At 42.4% G+C, this 14653-nt stretch overlaps 1 protein-coding gene across 1 annotated transcript in view; it reads left to right on the top strand.

Annotated features, from left to right (window-relative positions):
* Window positions 1-2141: 2141 nt before the first annotated feature.
* The window catches only part of LOC124619704, a 39637-nt gene continuing 27125 nt past the window's right edge, over window positions 2142-14653 (top strand). Inside the window, exon 1 of the mRNA XM_047146261.1 lies at window positions 2142-2296. Coding sequence (XP_047002217.1) covers window positions 2222-2296 — 75 coding nt within the window. The 5' untranslated portion in view covers window positions 2142-2221. The remainder of the gene's footprint in view (window positions 2297-14653) is intronic.

Here is a 14653-nt window from a genome sequence, read left to right as displayed (position 1 = left end):
ACAAATTGCCGGTTCATCTTCTCCAGAACCGTGTTGACCGTTTGCATTGTAATCCACACTGATGTTTGTGTTTCACCCCTATGTCGCCGTACCAATACTGTGCCTTACAGCAAGTCATGACACTAACAATACTAAGAATGAAAGTCTTCCAGAGCATTATCTGAACATGATTCCTATAATACTGGGTAACGTACTGTCAATAGCTTTGCCTCTACAATGACTCAACTAGCGAAAGTTTAATTGTAGCTACCCTGTCGCTCAACCTTTTAGAAACTTAGTTTCCACTCATGTCCACCAGCAACGCATTTTCGAATACGCACGTTTCCTATAACGTTCTTTGTATTTTGATTGTTTGCGATGTCATACGAGCTGACAAGTACGCTACTGGCCATTAAAATTGCTACTCTGCGAATATGACTGGGCGCGCGTCCGCGCCGAGCTCTCCGGGCTGGTGGCCAGCGAGCGAGCCTCGGGCCTCTCCCTGGGCTGCCTGGCGCTGCTGTCTGCGCTGCTCTACCTCATCGACGCCTTCTTCGGCTACCGCATGGGGCTCTCCGCCTCCTCCGTCTGACAACAGGATAAAGGTGAGGCGTCCCGTCTCTAACTACGTCTCTTTTCCATTACTGGACGTAGAAATACACTACTGGCCATTAAAATTGCTGCACCACGAAGATGACGTGCTACAGACGCGAAATTTAACCGACAGGAAGAAGATGCTGTGACATGCAAATGATTAGCATTTCAGAGCATCCACACAAGGTTGGCGCCTGTGGCGACTACTACAACGTGCTGACATGAGGAAAGTTTCCAACCGATTTCTCATACACAAACAGCAGTTGATCGACATTGCGTGGTGAAACGTTGTTGCGATGCCTCGTGTAAAGAGGACAAATGCATACCATCACGTTTCCGACTTTGATAAAGGTCGGATTGTAGCCTATCGCGATTGCGGTTTATCGTATCGCGACATTGCTGCTCGCGTTGGTCGAGATCAAATGACTCTTAGCAGAATATGGAATCGGTGGGTTCAGAAGGGTAATACGGAACGCCGTGCTGGATCCCAACGGCCTCGTATCACTAGCAGTCGAGATGACAGGCATCTTATCCGCATGGCTGTAACGGATCGTGCAGCCACGTCTCGATCCCTGACTCAACAGATGGGGACGTTTGCAAGACAACAACCATTTGCACGAACAGTTCGACGACGTTTGCAGCAGCATGGACTATCAGCTCGGACACCACGGCTGCGGTTACCCTTGACGCTGCATCATAGACAGGAGTGCCTGCGATGGTGTATTCAACGACGGACCTGGGTGCACGAATGGCAAAACATCATTTTTTCTGATGAATCCAGTTTCTGTTTAGAGCATCATGATAGTCGGATCCGTGTTTGGCGACATCGCGGTGAACGCACATTGGAAGCGTGTATTCGTCATCGCCATACTGGCGTATCACCCGGCGTTATGGTATGGGGTGCCATTGGTTACACGTCTCGGTCACCTCTTGTTCGCATTGACGGCACTTTGAACAGTGGACGTTACATTTCAGAAGTGTTACGACCCGTGGCTCTACCCTTCATTCGATCCCTTCGAAAGCCTACGTTTCAGCGGGATAATGCACGACCGCATGTTGCAGGTCCTGTACGCGCCTTTCTGGTCAATGGTGGCCGAGCAACTGGCTCGTCACATTGCGCCAGTGAGTACTCTTGGTGAACTGTGGTATCGTGTTGAAGCTGCATGGGCAGCTGTACCAGTACACGCCATCCAAGCTCTGTTTGACTCAGTGCCCAGGCGTATCAAGGCCGTCATTACGGCCAGAGGTGGTTGTTCTGGGTACTGATTTCTCAGGATCTATGCACCCAAATTGCGTGAAAATGTAATCACATGTCAGTTGTAGTATAATATATTTGTTCAATGAATACCCGTTTATCATCTGCATTTCTTCTTGGTGTAGCAATTTTAATGACCAGTAGTGTAATAAAAGACAGCAGCAGAAGCAAAAGAAAGAGGTCGCATTCCGGGGTCGGCCGCCGCCGCAGTGGGAAGTCGTCCATTAGCTGTTTGCTACGGCAACGTGCCGGGCGGCGTGGGCAGTGTGCTCACTCACACACACACACACACACACACACGCACACACACACACAGCGCAGCATCGCTTGGCCGGCGGAGCTTCTGCATCCACCAGACCGCAGTCCACCGCCTCGCCTCCGTGTGCTCCAGACATGCAGGCCAAGATGTTCGCCGTCAAGGTGAAGGACCTCAAGCAGCCCGGTTTTATTCTCAAGATCCTCGAGATTGTGAGTACCCGCCAACCACATAGCAGGAGCAGGTTCCACCATCTCTTGTTATCACTCGCCTTCCTACTCCATTCTTTTCCTGTTCTTTCAGTATATCTCTGCTTAGGGTAATAAGTGCTTACGCAAAACGTATTAGGGCTTACGATAGGAGCAAACACCCACTAACGGTCTGAACCCATCACGTTAGTCTTGTCAGTAATTATAAGAAATGAACGAAGGAAGATTGGGCTTTAACGTCCCATCGACGTCGAGGTCATTAGAGATAGAACAGTAGCTTCATAGGTAGCACACCACGCTTAGTACATGTCCACTGCGGCGCTCGGGGGCCACAGCACAAAGTTAGGATACCTGAAGATAGGCTTATAACAGCCCGAAACCGGTCGTGTGATAATAAAAGAACTTTACAACTGAAGCGGTATTTTCAACTTTTGGTAATAAAATAACACCTGATCCGAACCGTCGTCCTCCAGAATGCGAGTCCTGAGTGTAACCACGCGGTATCTCGGTGAGTTTCGACGGTCAAAAATCTAATTTCTGATGTGCGTCGTCGAACTACAACGGGACCGTTGCTGTTTATATTACAGCATGTACCTGCGTTAACATTCGTAAGCGCCATGTATGTGGTGTTACGGCAAATATTTACAATTTTCTTTCTTGAATGTGCAGATAGAGTCAGCAGAAATTTTGTATAAGAGGTGGCCAAATTGTAAAATTACCATTTTTTAGGTAGATAAGTAATCCCACGAGTTTGAAAACGTGTCGTGCCCCAAGAAATTAATCTGATAGGAAGTATACAAAACTCAGTACTAAACTGTAGCCGGCCGCTGTGGCCGAGTGGTTCTAGGCACTTCAGTGCGGAACCTCGCTGTTGGTGCGGTCGCAGGTTCGAATCCTTCCTCGGGCATGGATGTGTGTTATGTCCTTAGGTTAGTTTAATTAGTTCTACGTCTAGGGGACTGATAACCTCAGATGTTAAGTCCCATAGGGCTTAGAGCCATTTGAACCATTTGAACTAAACTATAGGCTCAACCACCTTTCAAGTGCAGAGCACTACATCTGACGGCTTTCAAAGGAGCAAGTCTTCATCATCAGAACTATTCTATAAAAATGTACTGAAACTATTAAACACGTTATAGCAAGACACGATTAGAAACGATGTGAAAACAAATTATTAATACTTTTATCTCTATTTTTATCTTTAGCACTTTTGTAAGATTCTTGTAGAATAATTCTGAAGAGGAAGGTTTGCTGCTTCGAAACGCGTCATTTTGGTACTTTTCTGCTGTAGAAGGTGGTTGTAACTACATTTTAACATTGAGTTTAACAATTACTGCCCCGTAAACATCATCGAAACAATCAAAATATACAAAACTCATTGCATCTCAATCAGTTGATGGATATCTAGTTAGTAGATTAAACGTAGATTACTTTCATACCTAAACGGCAAGGTTATGCAAAAACTATATTCAAAATAGGTATTCCGAATGGGGCCTCCCGGCCAACAATGCCATACGATCATTTCATTTTTTTTATATTATTAATATGAACGTGGATGCCTACTTTTCTTGATTCATCGACCTGAAATCATACTATTAAATCGAGAGTCTCCAACTACTTACGAAACACGCACTGATGAGCCGAAACAAGACGCCTTTTAGCAAAGTGATTGTCTCCATTTGCAACAGAATACAATAACGATAGTATTTGAATGATATTTCGTGAAGACATGGTGTAGTACTTCGTGCAGTATGGGTGGAACAGCCATCATTTTGGTAGCACAGATTCCCCATAGTCTGCAGAGGAACGTCCTCTAGCATCCGTGGCGGATGGCCTTTTAGTTGGCCGCGATACTTGAGCGCGTTGAATGTTCCATCTATGAAAAACGGGCCTATGAGCTGATGGTTCACTATCCCACACCATACTTTTACGCTCCATGGACTCTGACGTCCCACCTAACGAAGCCAACGTGGACTGTCAACAGACCAGTGGGGCTGTTTCGGCGGCTTACCTAGCCTTGATTGGTAAATGTGACTTCTTCACTAAAAAAATACATGATACACCTGAAAAAGAATGGCTCTCTGGACAGACATCAAAAAGCACATGTGGAACGAATTTTTCTGCGACGCGGTTCATCTTCAGATCTTCGGTCAAAATTCGTTTACAGCCAATAGACCCTGATGTTAGTATGTAGGTATTTAATGCCTGTCGTTGAAAAACCGCCGAACAAGTAAAACAACGCTTACAAAAACTTTCACACTGGCCAAATAATGTTTCCATGCCTATGCCGCTAGGGCAGCTGATACAAAATGGTGTCTAGTGAAGGTACCTAGCGGCAGAATTCGGAGCGAGTGTTCTGCCAAGTACACCTTGTACCTTGTATACATGACGGAAAAAAATAGCTGTGGTGTCACCGCCAGACACCACACTTGCTAGGTGGTAGCCTTTAAATCGACCGCGGTCCGCTAGTATACGTCGGACCCGCGTGTCGCCACTATCAGTGATTGCAGACCGAGCGCCGCCACACGGCAGGTCTAGAGAGACTTCCTAGCACCCGGCCCAGTTGTACAGCCGACTTTGCTAGCGATGGTTCACTGACAAATTACGCTCTCATTTGCCGAGACGATAGTTAGCAAAGCCTTCAGCTACGTCATTTGCTACGACCTAGCAAGGCGCCATTATCAATTGCTATTTATCTTGTGATGCATGTACCGTCAGACCGATGTTCACTAATTGTGGATTAAAGTTAAGTATTCCAGAAGCTACGTACCTTTTTTGCTAGTCTCAAGACATTGTCCTGTTCCAGACCTCACGCCAGCCTGCGTGAGCTTAACGCGTGCCTTTCGGCTTCCTCTCATTGTGGGTTGGCGCTCTGGCCAATCCACAACAATAGCAACACCAAGAAGGAGTCGAGCGACATAAACGAAAGTTAGTTGACTTGTTTCTACATCTGAAAGATGACGCCTAAGCAAACTTCGCGGCAATCGCATAAGAATGGCGCTAATGGAGTCACTATGAGGATGCAAATCAGGTTTGCTCTGAATACACGCTGTAACGGTCGTGAGTGTTAGTTACCTTTGCATTGATGTTAGTAGGGAATGCCTTTAAAACAACAAAGATGCCATTATCAACACTTCACTTAGTTTGAACTGTACATGAATTCTGGCTGAAATGCTGTCGAGAACGGACGGTCGGAGCATCGTGTCCGGCGTGTGGGTCTGACGCATCGTACTGCATCTGCAGCAGAAATCTGAGCAGCGGTTGGCACCACAGTGACACAACCAGCTGTTAAAAATCGGTTACTTCAAGCCAATCGCCCTGTAACGTGCATTCAAAGATACAGTATCGACAGCAATCGATAGATTCATACCGCATAAGTTAATAGGAGACGGGGCTGATCAACCATGGTACACAAAACACGTCAGAACACTGTTGCAAAAGCAACGAAAAAAGCCTGCCAAATTCAGAAGAACGCAAAATTCCCAAGACTGGCTAAGTTTCACGGAAGCTCCAAATTTAGTGCGGACGTCAATGACAGATGCTTTTAATAGTTTCCACAATGAAACATTGTCTCAAAATGTGGTAGGAAACCCAAAGAGATTCTGGTCATATGTAAAGTACACCAGTGGCAAAAAACAGTCAATGTTACCGATGATGGTGCCACTAAAGTAGAGTTACTGAATACAGTTTTCCGTAATTCCTTCACGAAAGAAGACAAAGTAAATATTCCAGAATTCTAAACCAAAACAGCTGTTAGCATAAGCGACATAAAAGTAGATATCTTAGGTGTTGCAAAACAACTCAAATCACTTAAGAAATGCAAGTCTTCTGGTCCAGATCGTATACCAATCAGTTTCCTTTCAGAGTATGCAGACGAAATAGCGCCTTTCTTAGCAATCATATACAACCGCTCACTAGACGAAAGGTCTGTTCCTAAGGACTGGAAAGTACCACAGGTCACACCAATATTCGAGAAAGGAAATAGGAGTAACCCATTTAATTACAGACCCATATCACTGACCTCGATTTGCAGTACTATTCTGGAGCATATGCTGTACTCCACCAATATTCAAGAAAGGAAATAGGAGTAACCCATTTAATTACAGACCCGTATCACTGACCTCGATTTGCAGTACTATTCTGGAGCACATACTGTACTCGAACATTATGAATCACCTTGAAGAAAATGACTTATTGATGCATAACCAACAAGGATTCAGAAAATATCGTTCTTGTGCAACATAGCCATCTCTTTATTCTCATGAAGTAATGAGTGCTGTCGACAAGGGATCTCAGATCAATTCCATAATCCTAGATTTCCAGAAGTCTTTTGATACCGTTCCTCACAAGCGACTATTAATCAGATTGCCTGCATATGGTGTATCGTCTCAGTTGTGTGACTGGATTCGTGATTTCCTCTCAGAGAGGTCACAGTTCGTAGTGACAGACGGTAAATCATCAAGTAGAACGGAAGTGATATCTGGCATTCCGCAAGGTAGTGTCATAGGCCCTCTGCTGTTCCTGATTTATATAAATGATCTAGGTGATAATCTGAACAGCCCCCTTAGATTGTTTGCAGATGACGCTGTAATTTACCGTCTAGTAAAATCATCAGACGATCAATTCCAATTACAATATGGTCTACAGAGAATTTCTGTATGGTGCGAAAAGTGGGAATTAGCATTAAACAAAGAAAAGTGCGAGGTCATCCACATGAGTACTAAAAGAAATCAGATAAATTTTGGGTATACGATAAATCCCACAAATCCAAGAGCTGTCAGTTCGACCAAATACATAGAAATTACAATTACGAGCAACTTAAATTGGAAAGACCACATAGATAATTTCGTGGGGAAGGCGAAACAAAGACTGCGCTTTGTTGGCAGAACACTTAGAAGATGCGACAAACCCACTAAAGAGACAGCACACATTACACTTGTCCGTCCTCTGCTGGAATATTTCTGCGCGATGTGGGATCCTTACCAGGTAGGATTGACGGAGGACATCAAAAAAGTGCAAAGGAGGGCAGCTCGTTTCGTGCTATCGCGCAATAGGGGTGAGAGTGTCACTGATATGATACGCGAGTTAGAGTGGCAGTCACTGAAACAAAGGCAGTTTTCTTTGCGGCGAGATCCATTTACGAAATTTTAATCGCCAGCTTTCTCTTCAGAATGCGAAAATATTTTGTTGACACCCACCTACGTAGGGAGATATGATCATCATAATAAAATAAGAGAAATCAGAGCTTGAACCGGTCATCATGATTTAGGTTTTCCGTGATTACCCTAAATCGCTCCAGGCAAATGCCGGGATGGTTCCTTCGAAAGGGCACGGCCGATTTCCTTCCCCGTCCTTCCGTAATCCGATGAGAGCGATGACGTCGCTGTTTGGTCTCCTCCCCCAAAACAACCCAACCGAGGAGCTCGAACGGAAAGATTTAGGCGCTCCTTTTTCCCACGTGCCATTCGAGAGTGGAATGGCAGAGAAGTAGTATGAAAATGGGTCAATGAACCCTCTGCCAGGCATTTAAGTGTGAATTGCAGAGTAACCATGTAGATGAAGATGGAGATGTAGATTCCACTGCCCCCAAACCACCGCCATTTGCGGCTTCAGTGGTGTGAAGCGAGAGCTCATTGGAAGGCAACGTGGAAGAGTGTTGTGTTTTCTGATGAAAACTGGTTTTGCATCGGTGCCAGTGATGGCTGTGCGTTGATTAAATGGAGGCCAGTTGAGAGCTTGCAACCGACCTACTTCTGTGCCAGACACACTGGACCTACACCTGGAGTTATGATCTGGGCAGCGTTTTAGTATGACAGCAGGAGAACTCACGTGGTTATTCCTCGCAACCTGACTGCACATTTTTACATCAATCTGGTAATTCGATCTGTTGTGCTGCCATTGATGAACAGAATTCCAGGGAATGTTTTCCAAGAGGATAACGCTCGCCCATATACCGCTGTTGTAAGCCAACAGGCTGTACAGATAGTCGACATATCACCTTGGCATGCTGGATCACCAGATCTGTCTCCAATCAAGCACTTGTGGGACATCATCGGCCGGACATCTCCAGCATCATCCACAGTTTTAACCGTCCCTCTAATGACCGAGCAAGTGCAATAGGCGTGGAACTCCATCCCACAAACTGACAGCCGGCACATGTACAACACAATGCATGTACGTTTGCGTGCGTGCATTCAACAGTCTCGCTGTTAACCTGTTATTAGTATGACAGCATTTCACGTTTGCAATGGCTTATCTCTAGCTTGCATTAACAAGTCATCTTGCAGTGTTAATCATTTAAATATGTTACGTAGACAAATGTAGTCCTGAAATTTCATTACACTGCCTTAATTTTTTTGTATTGTGATTCTTTTCTGAAGAGAGAGAGAGAAAGCGAGAGAGAGAGAGAGAGAGAGCTTGTAACGCCGGAAATGCATATCCTCCTATTTCCATCTATTGTACTATAAATTTTTTTCCTTATTTTGATACCTGAAGATATGACGTTTCTGTCTCTTTGTGTATTGTAATTGTTTTACTATTTGTAGATGCATGCATTTGTGTCGATGTATAATCGGTTTGTTGTGTAAAGATTATTTGTATTTTTACGCTGGGTCTGGCCTAGGGGAAACTATGCTATCGAACGATTACATCGATAGGTCGTGTGGAGAACCAAAGTGTTTATGATCTTTGGTAGTGTTAACTCTGCCGCGTGGAGTGCGGGCAGAGCAGAGTCTGGCTGGAGTAGGTGTGTTGTGTGACGCTCCCGCGAGTTGCCGCGCTTTCGGGGATTGGCAGCATGTAATTGGGCTCGAATTGCTATGATAGTTTCTGACACGGTGTCGCGGACGGGAAGCGTTAGCTGGCACACATCAAGAGTCCGTTTCGGCTGGAGACCGTGTCGAGAAGAAGGTGCGCCAACATCCAGCTTCTGCAACAGACACGGCCGACAATGAGTGACTGTCGCCACCTCCTCGATCGCCGACTTCAAACCTTCAATCAACCAAGGAAGACTGGTAGCACGTAAAGTTTTAGAACTATATGGCAGACCTCAGCTTTTCAAACTGTTAAATTTTTCTCACCAAATTACAGCAACGTAGCATGAACCTTTGTTGCTCATTGTCCCAATTGCATTACCAAGCAGGGTCCCTTCCTTTTCCGGAATGAACCCGAGTGTCGTTGAAATTCAAACGCCAGCATTAAAGTAATATCATTCGATTTCACTGCTTTAATTTCAAAGTTCAGTTAAGGTATTCATAGCTGGCTACAATATTTAGATTACACAAGCACAAATTAAGACTGCGAGTTTTGTTACCGTATTTTAGCTTTCCTGTGACTGCAGCTCAGATTGGTACGTACTAAATTTTACTATTGTTAATTATTCGGAATCATTTAATTCAAGTTCAAAGTTAAATCTCTTGTTTCTAAATTGCGTAGTTTCAAGTAGCTTTTGAAATGATTGTTGAGGTAGCCCAAGACTAACCGAATTTTACTGAATTTCGATGTGCTTCAGAAACAAAGCTCACTGTTAATTTCAGTCACTAAATCAACTTTCGATTTTCCGGTTTTATTAATTCTTTTGCTAAATTGAGTCAGCGTGTAGCGAAATTTATTACTTCTGACAAACTTTCAGTTTTCACACTACACGTGTCAACCTTCAGGTGTCACGCTTCAAGTGCTAATTATATGTGTAATAACCTTTCTTTTTCAGTTACTATAGTAATTGTCCTTAGGACTGGCGACCGTAATTTCCCCCAAATCTCCAATATCTAATTACCGCTAGTTAATTGTTAACGTAACGGCCGCACATTTACTTTCTTTATTAACTTTATCTCTTTTAAAAATTAATTTCCACCAGTTTCATTTGCATTTTTCCTTTCATTTAGATGTAACCCTTTCCTCCCTCTTTACCGACAGATTAACTTCGGTGACGATTGCTTTTCCCAAATCTCCATTAGGTGCACGTGGTTTAATTTTTCACTGTCATTAAGGTCGATAAGAGAGGGGGAGGTTACAAGCTCTTCGTAGAAAATTTGTGTAATCAAATTTTGTACTGAGATAAGTTTTCGCCAGAGGCCATAGTTCCCGAGATTGAAGAAAAACGTACAAAAGTGACTTTCAAACGAGCTTTTCTTGAATAACTCATAAACTGTGGCCTCCAGCAAAAGCTTATACCAGAGTGAAATTTAACTGCAGTAAGTTTCCTCCAAAAAGGTCCTACTAATTTTTCTGTAGCGCTAATAATTTGCACATAGTGAGCGAGAGGTTATGAATCTCTCGTGCATGGTTTTTGAATGCATTGTATGTTGCATAAACCTCATCGCCAAGGGCAGCTGAATCACCTGTATATTGTTCAGACAGCCCGTTATGTGCTTTCGCTGGACTTTAGGGAGAACTACACCGAACTGTCTCGAGCAGCTGAATGTTGGAAAACCTCGATATTAACTTCTGATTTTTTTTCCTTTTCTTTATTGAACTGATGGTCTGTAATATCTTTGTTTCTAATTGTTAATTTACTTGTGATTCTCTAGCAGCATAAAACGCTAAATAAAATAAACAGATTGGATGTGTTAACTTAGCTTTAACACCGAATTGTCAGACTATTTTGTACAGAATTTACCTATCAACAAAGCCGAACACCTCCCTGAAATCTTTGAATGCTACCACTATGTCTTTAATGCTCTGCAGTCTGTGACGTATTGTTGATTTTGGGGTCTTCAGTCCGAAGACTGCTTTTATGTAGTTCTCCACAGTAGTCTGTCCCGTGCAAAAATTTCCATCTTTGTATAACTACTGAAATCTTCAAGCATTTAAAACCACTAAATGTATTCAAGCTTTGGCCTCCCTCTAGAATTGTCCCCCCCCCCGCCCCAATTCCCCCACAACACACACACACACACACACACACACACACACACACGCGCGCACACACAGTTTCCTTCATAAGGAACATGACAACCCTTTCTCCTCAGGGCTGATTTAAGGCCCAAGCGACACAAATCGCTGCTTTGTTCGTCAAGCAGACAGCGTTGCCAAAGGTGCCACAACTGTAAGAAGTTCTATACAGGATGTATCACAATTAGTAGTGACCACTTGGGTCGCCAGGCTGAAAGGGATGCCCAAGAGCAAATATTTGTATACAGTGTGTATCACATTCAATATCGGAAACTTGCACAGTGAAAGTGTATGAAGGAAAAAGGAAAAGGGGCGGGTTGTGAGGAGGGGGGGGGGGGGGGTGGCAGATAGTAGTCGCTTCTATGCAAAAATGTTCTCGACTCAGGCCTTGTTTGTGCCTCGTGACGCGTATTTCACTCGGCTCAGTCGGGGGTGATTTCGATCCTGGGAACTTGGTTCACAAATACAAATGAAAAACGAAGAAGGTGCTTCAGTTCACTTGAAATTTCTATTGAATCTTCTGGAAAATTCACAACATCCCATCATAGCACTGTCTCCTAAACAAAATGGAAACAATTGAGACATTCTGAGAGATACTGAGAAAACACTGACTTGTAACTATATGCTATTGTGGGTCCACCTTGATACAAAACACTTTTGTTATTTATTTATTTATTTATTCCCAAACTAGTTTCAGCTAAAATATCGCCTTCATCAGTGGGTCCTTTATTCTACAATAAGCAGAAAAGCATACTTATAAGCATTATGAAACATTTTTATATGTGTACAGTTTGGTTCCAAATACTGTTTTCTGTGAACAGTTACATAATACCTTATTTACTTTACGTCACATCATGGTTATTATGATTGTTGCCGCTATTCCTGTCATATTTCCTGTTCTTTTTTCTTTTTTTGCCGTTTTTATCGGCATAGATCGTATCATTTCGGCTCTGTGAGTAACTATTACTAAATAAATACTGAAACATGAACTTACGTATATCACATTGTCAATGTTATACAACTGGGATTGCGGTAGTGTTGCGGATGCAATTTTGATGTCTACTTGGTTGTTACGTCATTTGCCTTGTACTCACGTCCACTGGATTGGTTGCAGCTGCTTGCAGGCGTAGAATAACACCACTTTCGCCCCTTGTTCGTAACCCATTACGCCCTCTTGCTGTTCGTGTGAGCCGCGAGAAATGTATCGCATAATGCGAGAAGCTTATGAAAATTGTAGAGGCAGCTCTGACCACAGAAAGTTGTATTTATGCGAACACTGACCAATGGAGGAGTTTCATGATAAAATTATTGTAACACTGACTTGTTTTTCATCTTTCATTATCATTCCTCAAAGGAGAGAGTGGGCTGTTAAGAGATCTTTCCAGCCATATGTTTGCTTTTTTCTGGTGTATACTTATTTATTGGTAGACAGGGACGAAGAAGAGATTTGATTGTTTTTGTTTTTTTTCCTTTCGGTTTGACATATAAATTAGTAGCTCGGCATTCGCCTTACTGGTGAGTGAATCCCTCGGAAACATCAACTAGGATTATCTTGTCAGAGTAAATATGCCTCTCATTTTCATATTTTGACTTTTTTGACTTTCGTATAAGAAATGATTGACATTACTGGCCAGTCCTCTTTGCTGATCTGTTTCGTTGTATTTTTCGTCTTTTTTCTGTATGCATCGGGTTATTGTATGATGTGGCAGATAATTGTGCTGAAATCTTGGAATACTGAAAAATAACGATTTTATCCTCAAGTAGTTCTGTCATCTCTTCAGTCAGATTTTACAAGCAACTTCTGTTAGTCGGTATTTTAAAAGTTTTATATTAGCAGTTATATGGCGTTATTTGGAGTATGTGTATACTAGATGATGAAGCTATTCTTCGGATTCTTCTTTCCGTACTGAAAATTCTTTTTGTTTGTGTTTGGTTAGCCATCCAGAAAGGCACTGCATACTCGAATAAAGGTTTAATGAAGGTCTTGCAAGTACGAGCTATGTTCCATTAGAAAAGCATTTTGTATGTCATTTAAACATTTTTATAAGCCCTAATCATCGTTTTGCTTTTGCTATGGTGTTTCTTCCCTGCTAATGTACCCAACAGTCAGTCTGAGGAAACTAGCTTTCATTTTTGGTGTTATTTCTTGTCCCAATAATTTTAATTTGACGCCTTCTGTTGTTTGCGTTTTACTTCTTATAAAGTTTTTGTATCTGAAGGTAAAAAGCTGACTTTCTTGAACATGAGGTATTATAAGCCCCGAAGTAGAGTCATTTTTCTAGCTCGTTGACGTATTGTGTATTCATTTGTTGTTGGTCATCTGTTGTCTTTTCTCGGCACCAATATACAGTGTCATCTCTGCATAACGCTATATCTTCGTTCCAGTGCATCTGGCGAGGTACATCGGCAGTGTATTGTTATACAGTAATGCGGGAGACAGAATGGAGCCCTGTGGTACTCCAGCTTCCGAGATTAAAATGGCAAAACGTTTATCGCCTACTGTGACGGTTGTATGCCTGTCATCCCAGTCGCAATCAAGATCACATTCATAACCTTGAGCAATTAATACGTTTCTACTTGAAAATGTTATTACAGTCAGCTTTATAACAGACTTCTTGCAACAAATTCTTTCATAATTGCATCCAAATTGATTAAAATAAAATGATTTTAGAAATTTGACCTCTCTGGTACAAATATGCAATCTTTTTCATTTGATTTGTACTTTATCTTTCTTTCATAAAATTCTTACTTATTGTGAAATTTGTTTAATGTTTACCTGTTTTCAGTGATTTAATTGAAACGACTTTTACCTTTTGTATTAGTCACGATTTTAATGCTAAATTGAAAATCTGCATGATGATAAATCCGTATTTTTTAGCAGTTTCAGAAAATACGATAATTAAATACTAAAAATATTCCAATTACCCAAGAATTTTTATTGACTACTGAAAGTTATATTCTACTGGAAAAACCCTGAAATGACAGGTTAAGGGACAAAAAATTTAAAACATGATGAGTCGGATTCTTCATTAAACGTAGGAACTACTATAATTAAATACAAAATAAAATAAAATATGTCAATAATTCACCAAGCAAGTTTATTGTTTACTCAGCATTATACGGTGTAAGATAATGAAAAAAAGAGAAAAACAACGACGCACCACGAAGCGAAGGAATTACCCAAGTGGAACCGAAATCGGTAGATGTGATGTACAAGTACAAAAAAAAAAAAAAAACCAATGAGAATAGTTTCCGAAAAACTGGATGGTTTATTCGGGAGAAAGAGCTACGCAATTTGAGCAAGTCAATAACACCCTTATGCAAGCAGTTTTTCTGCTTAGCATTGACTCATAGACTTGATGGACGTCCCCTTGAGAGATATCATGGCAGATTCTGTCCAATCGGCGCGTTAGATCGTCGAAATCCCGAGGTACTTGGAGGGTCCTGACCATAATGCAGCAAACGTTT

Source organism: Schistocerca americana, chromosome 6, assembly GCF_021461395.2.
Source record: "Schistocerca americana isolate TAMUIC-IGC-003095 chromosome 6, iqSchAmer2.1, whole genome shotgun sequence".
In the NCBI taxonomy this organism is placed as follows: Eukaryota; Metazoa; Arthropoda; class Insecta; order Orthoptera; family Acrididae; genus Schistocerca; species Schistocerca americana.
Note: the sequence above shows the minus strand (reverse complement) of the source record. Positions and strands in the feature narration are given on the sequence as shown.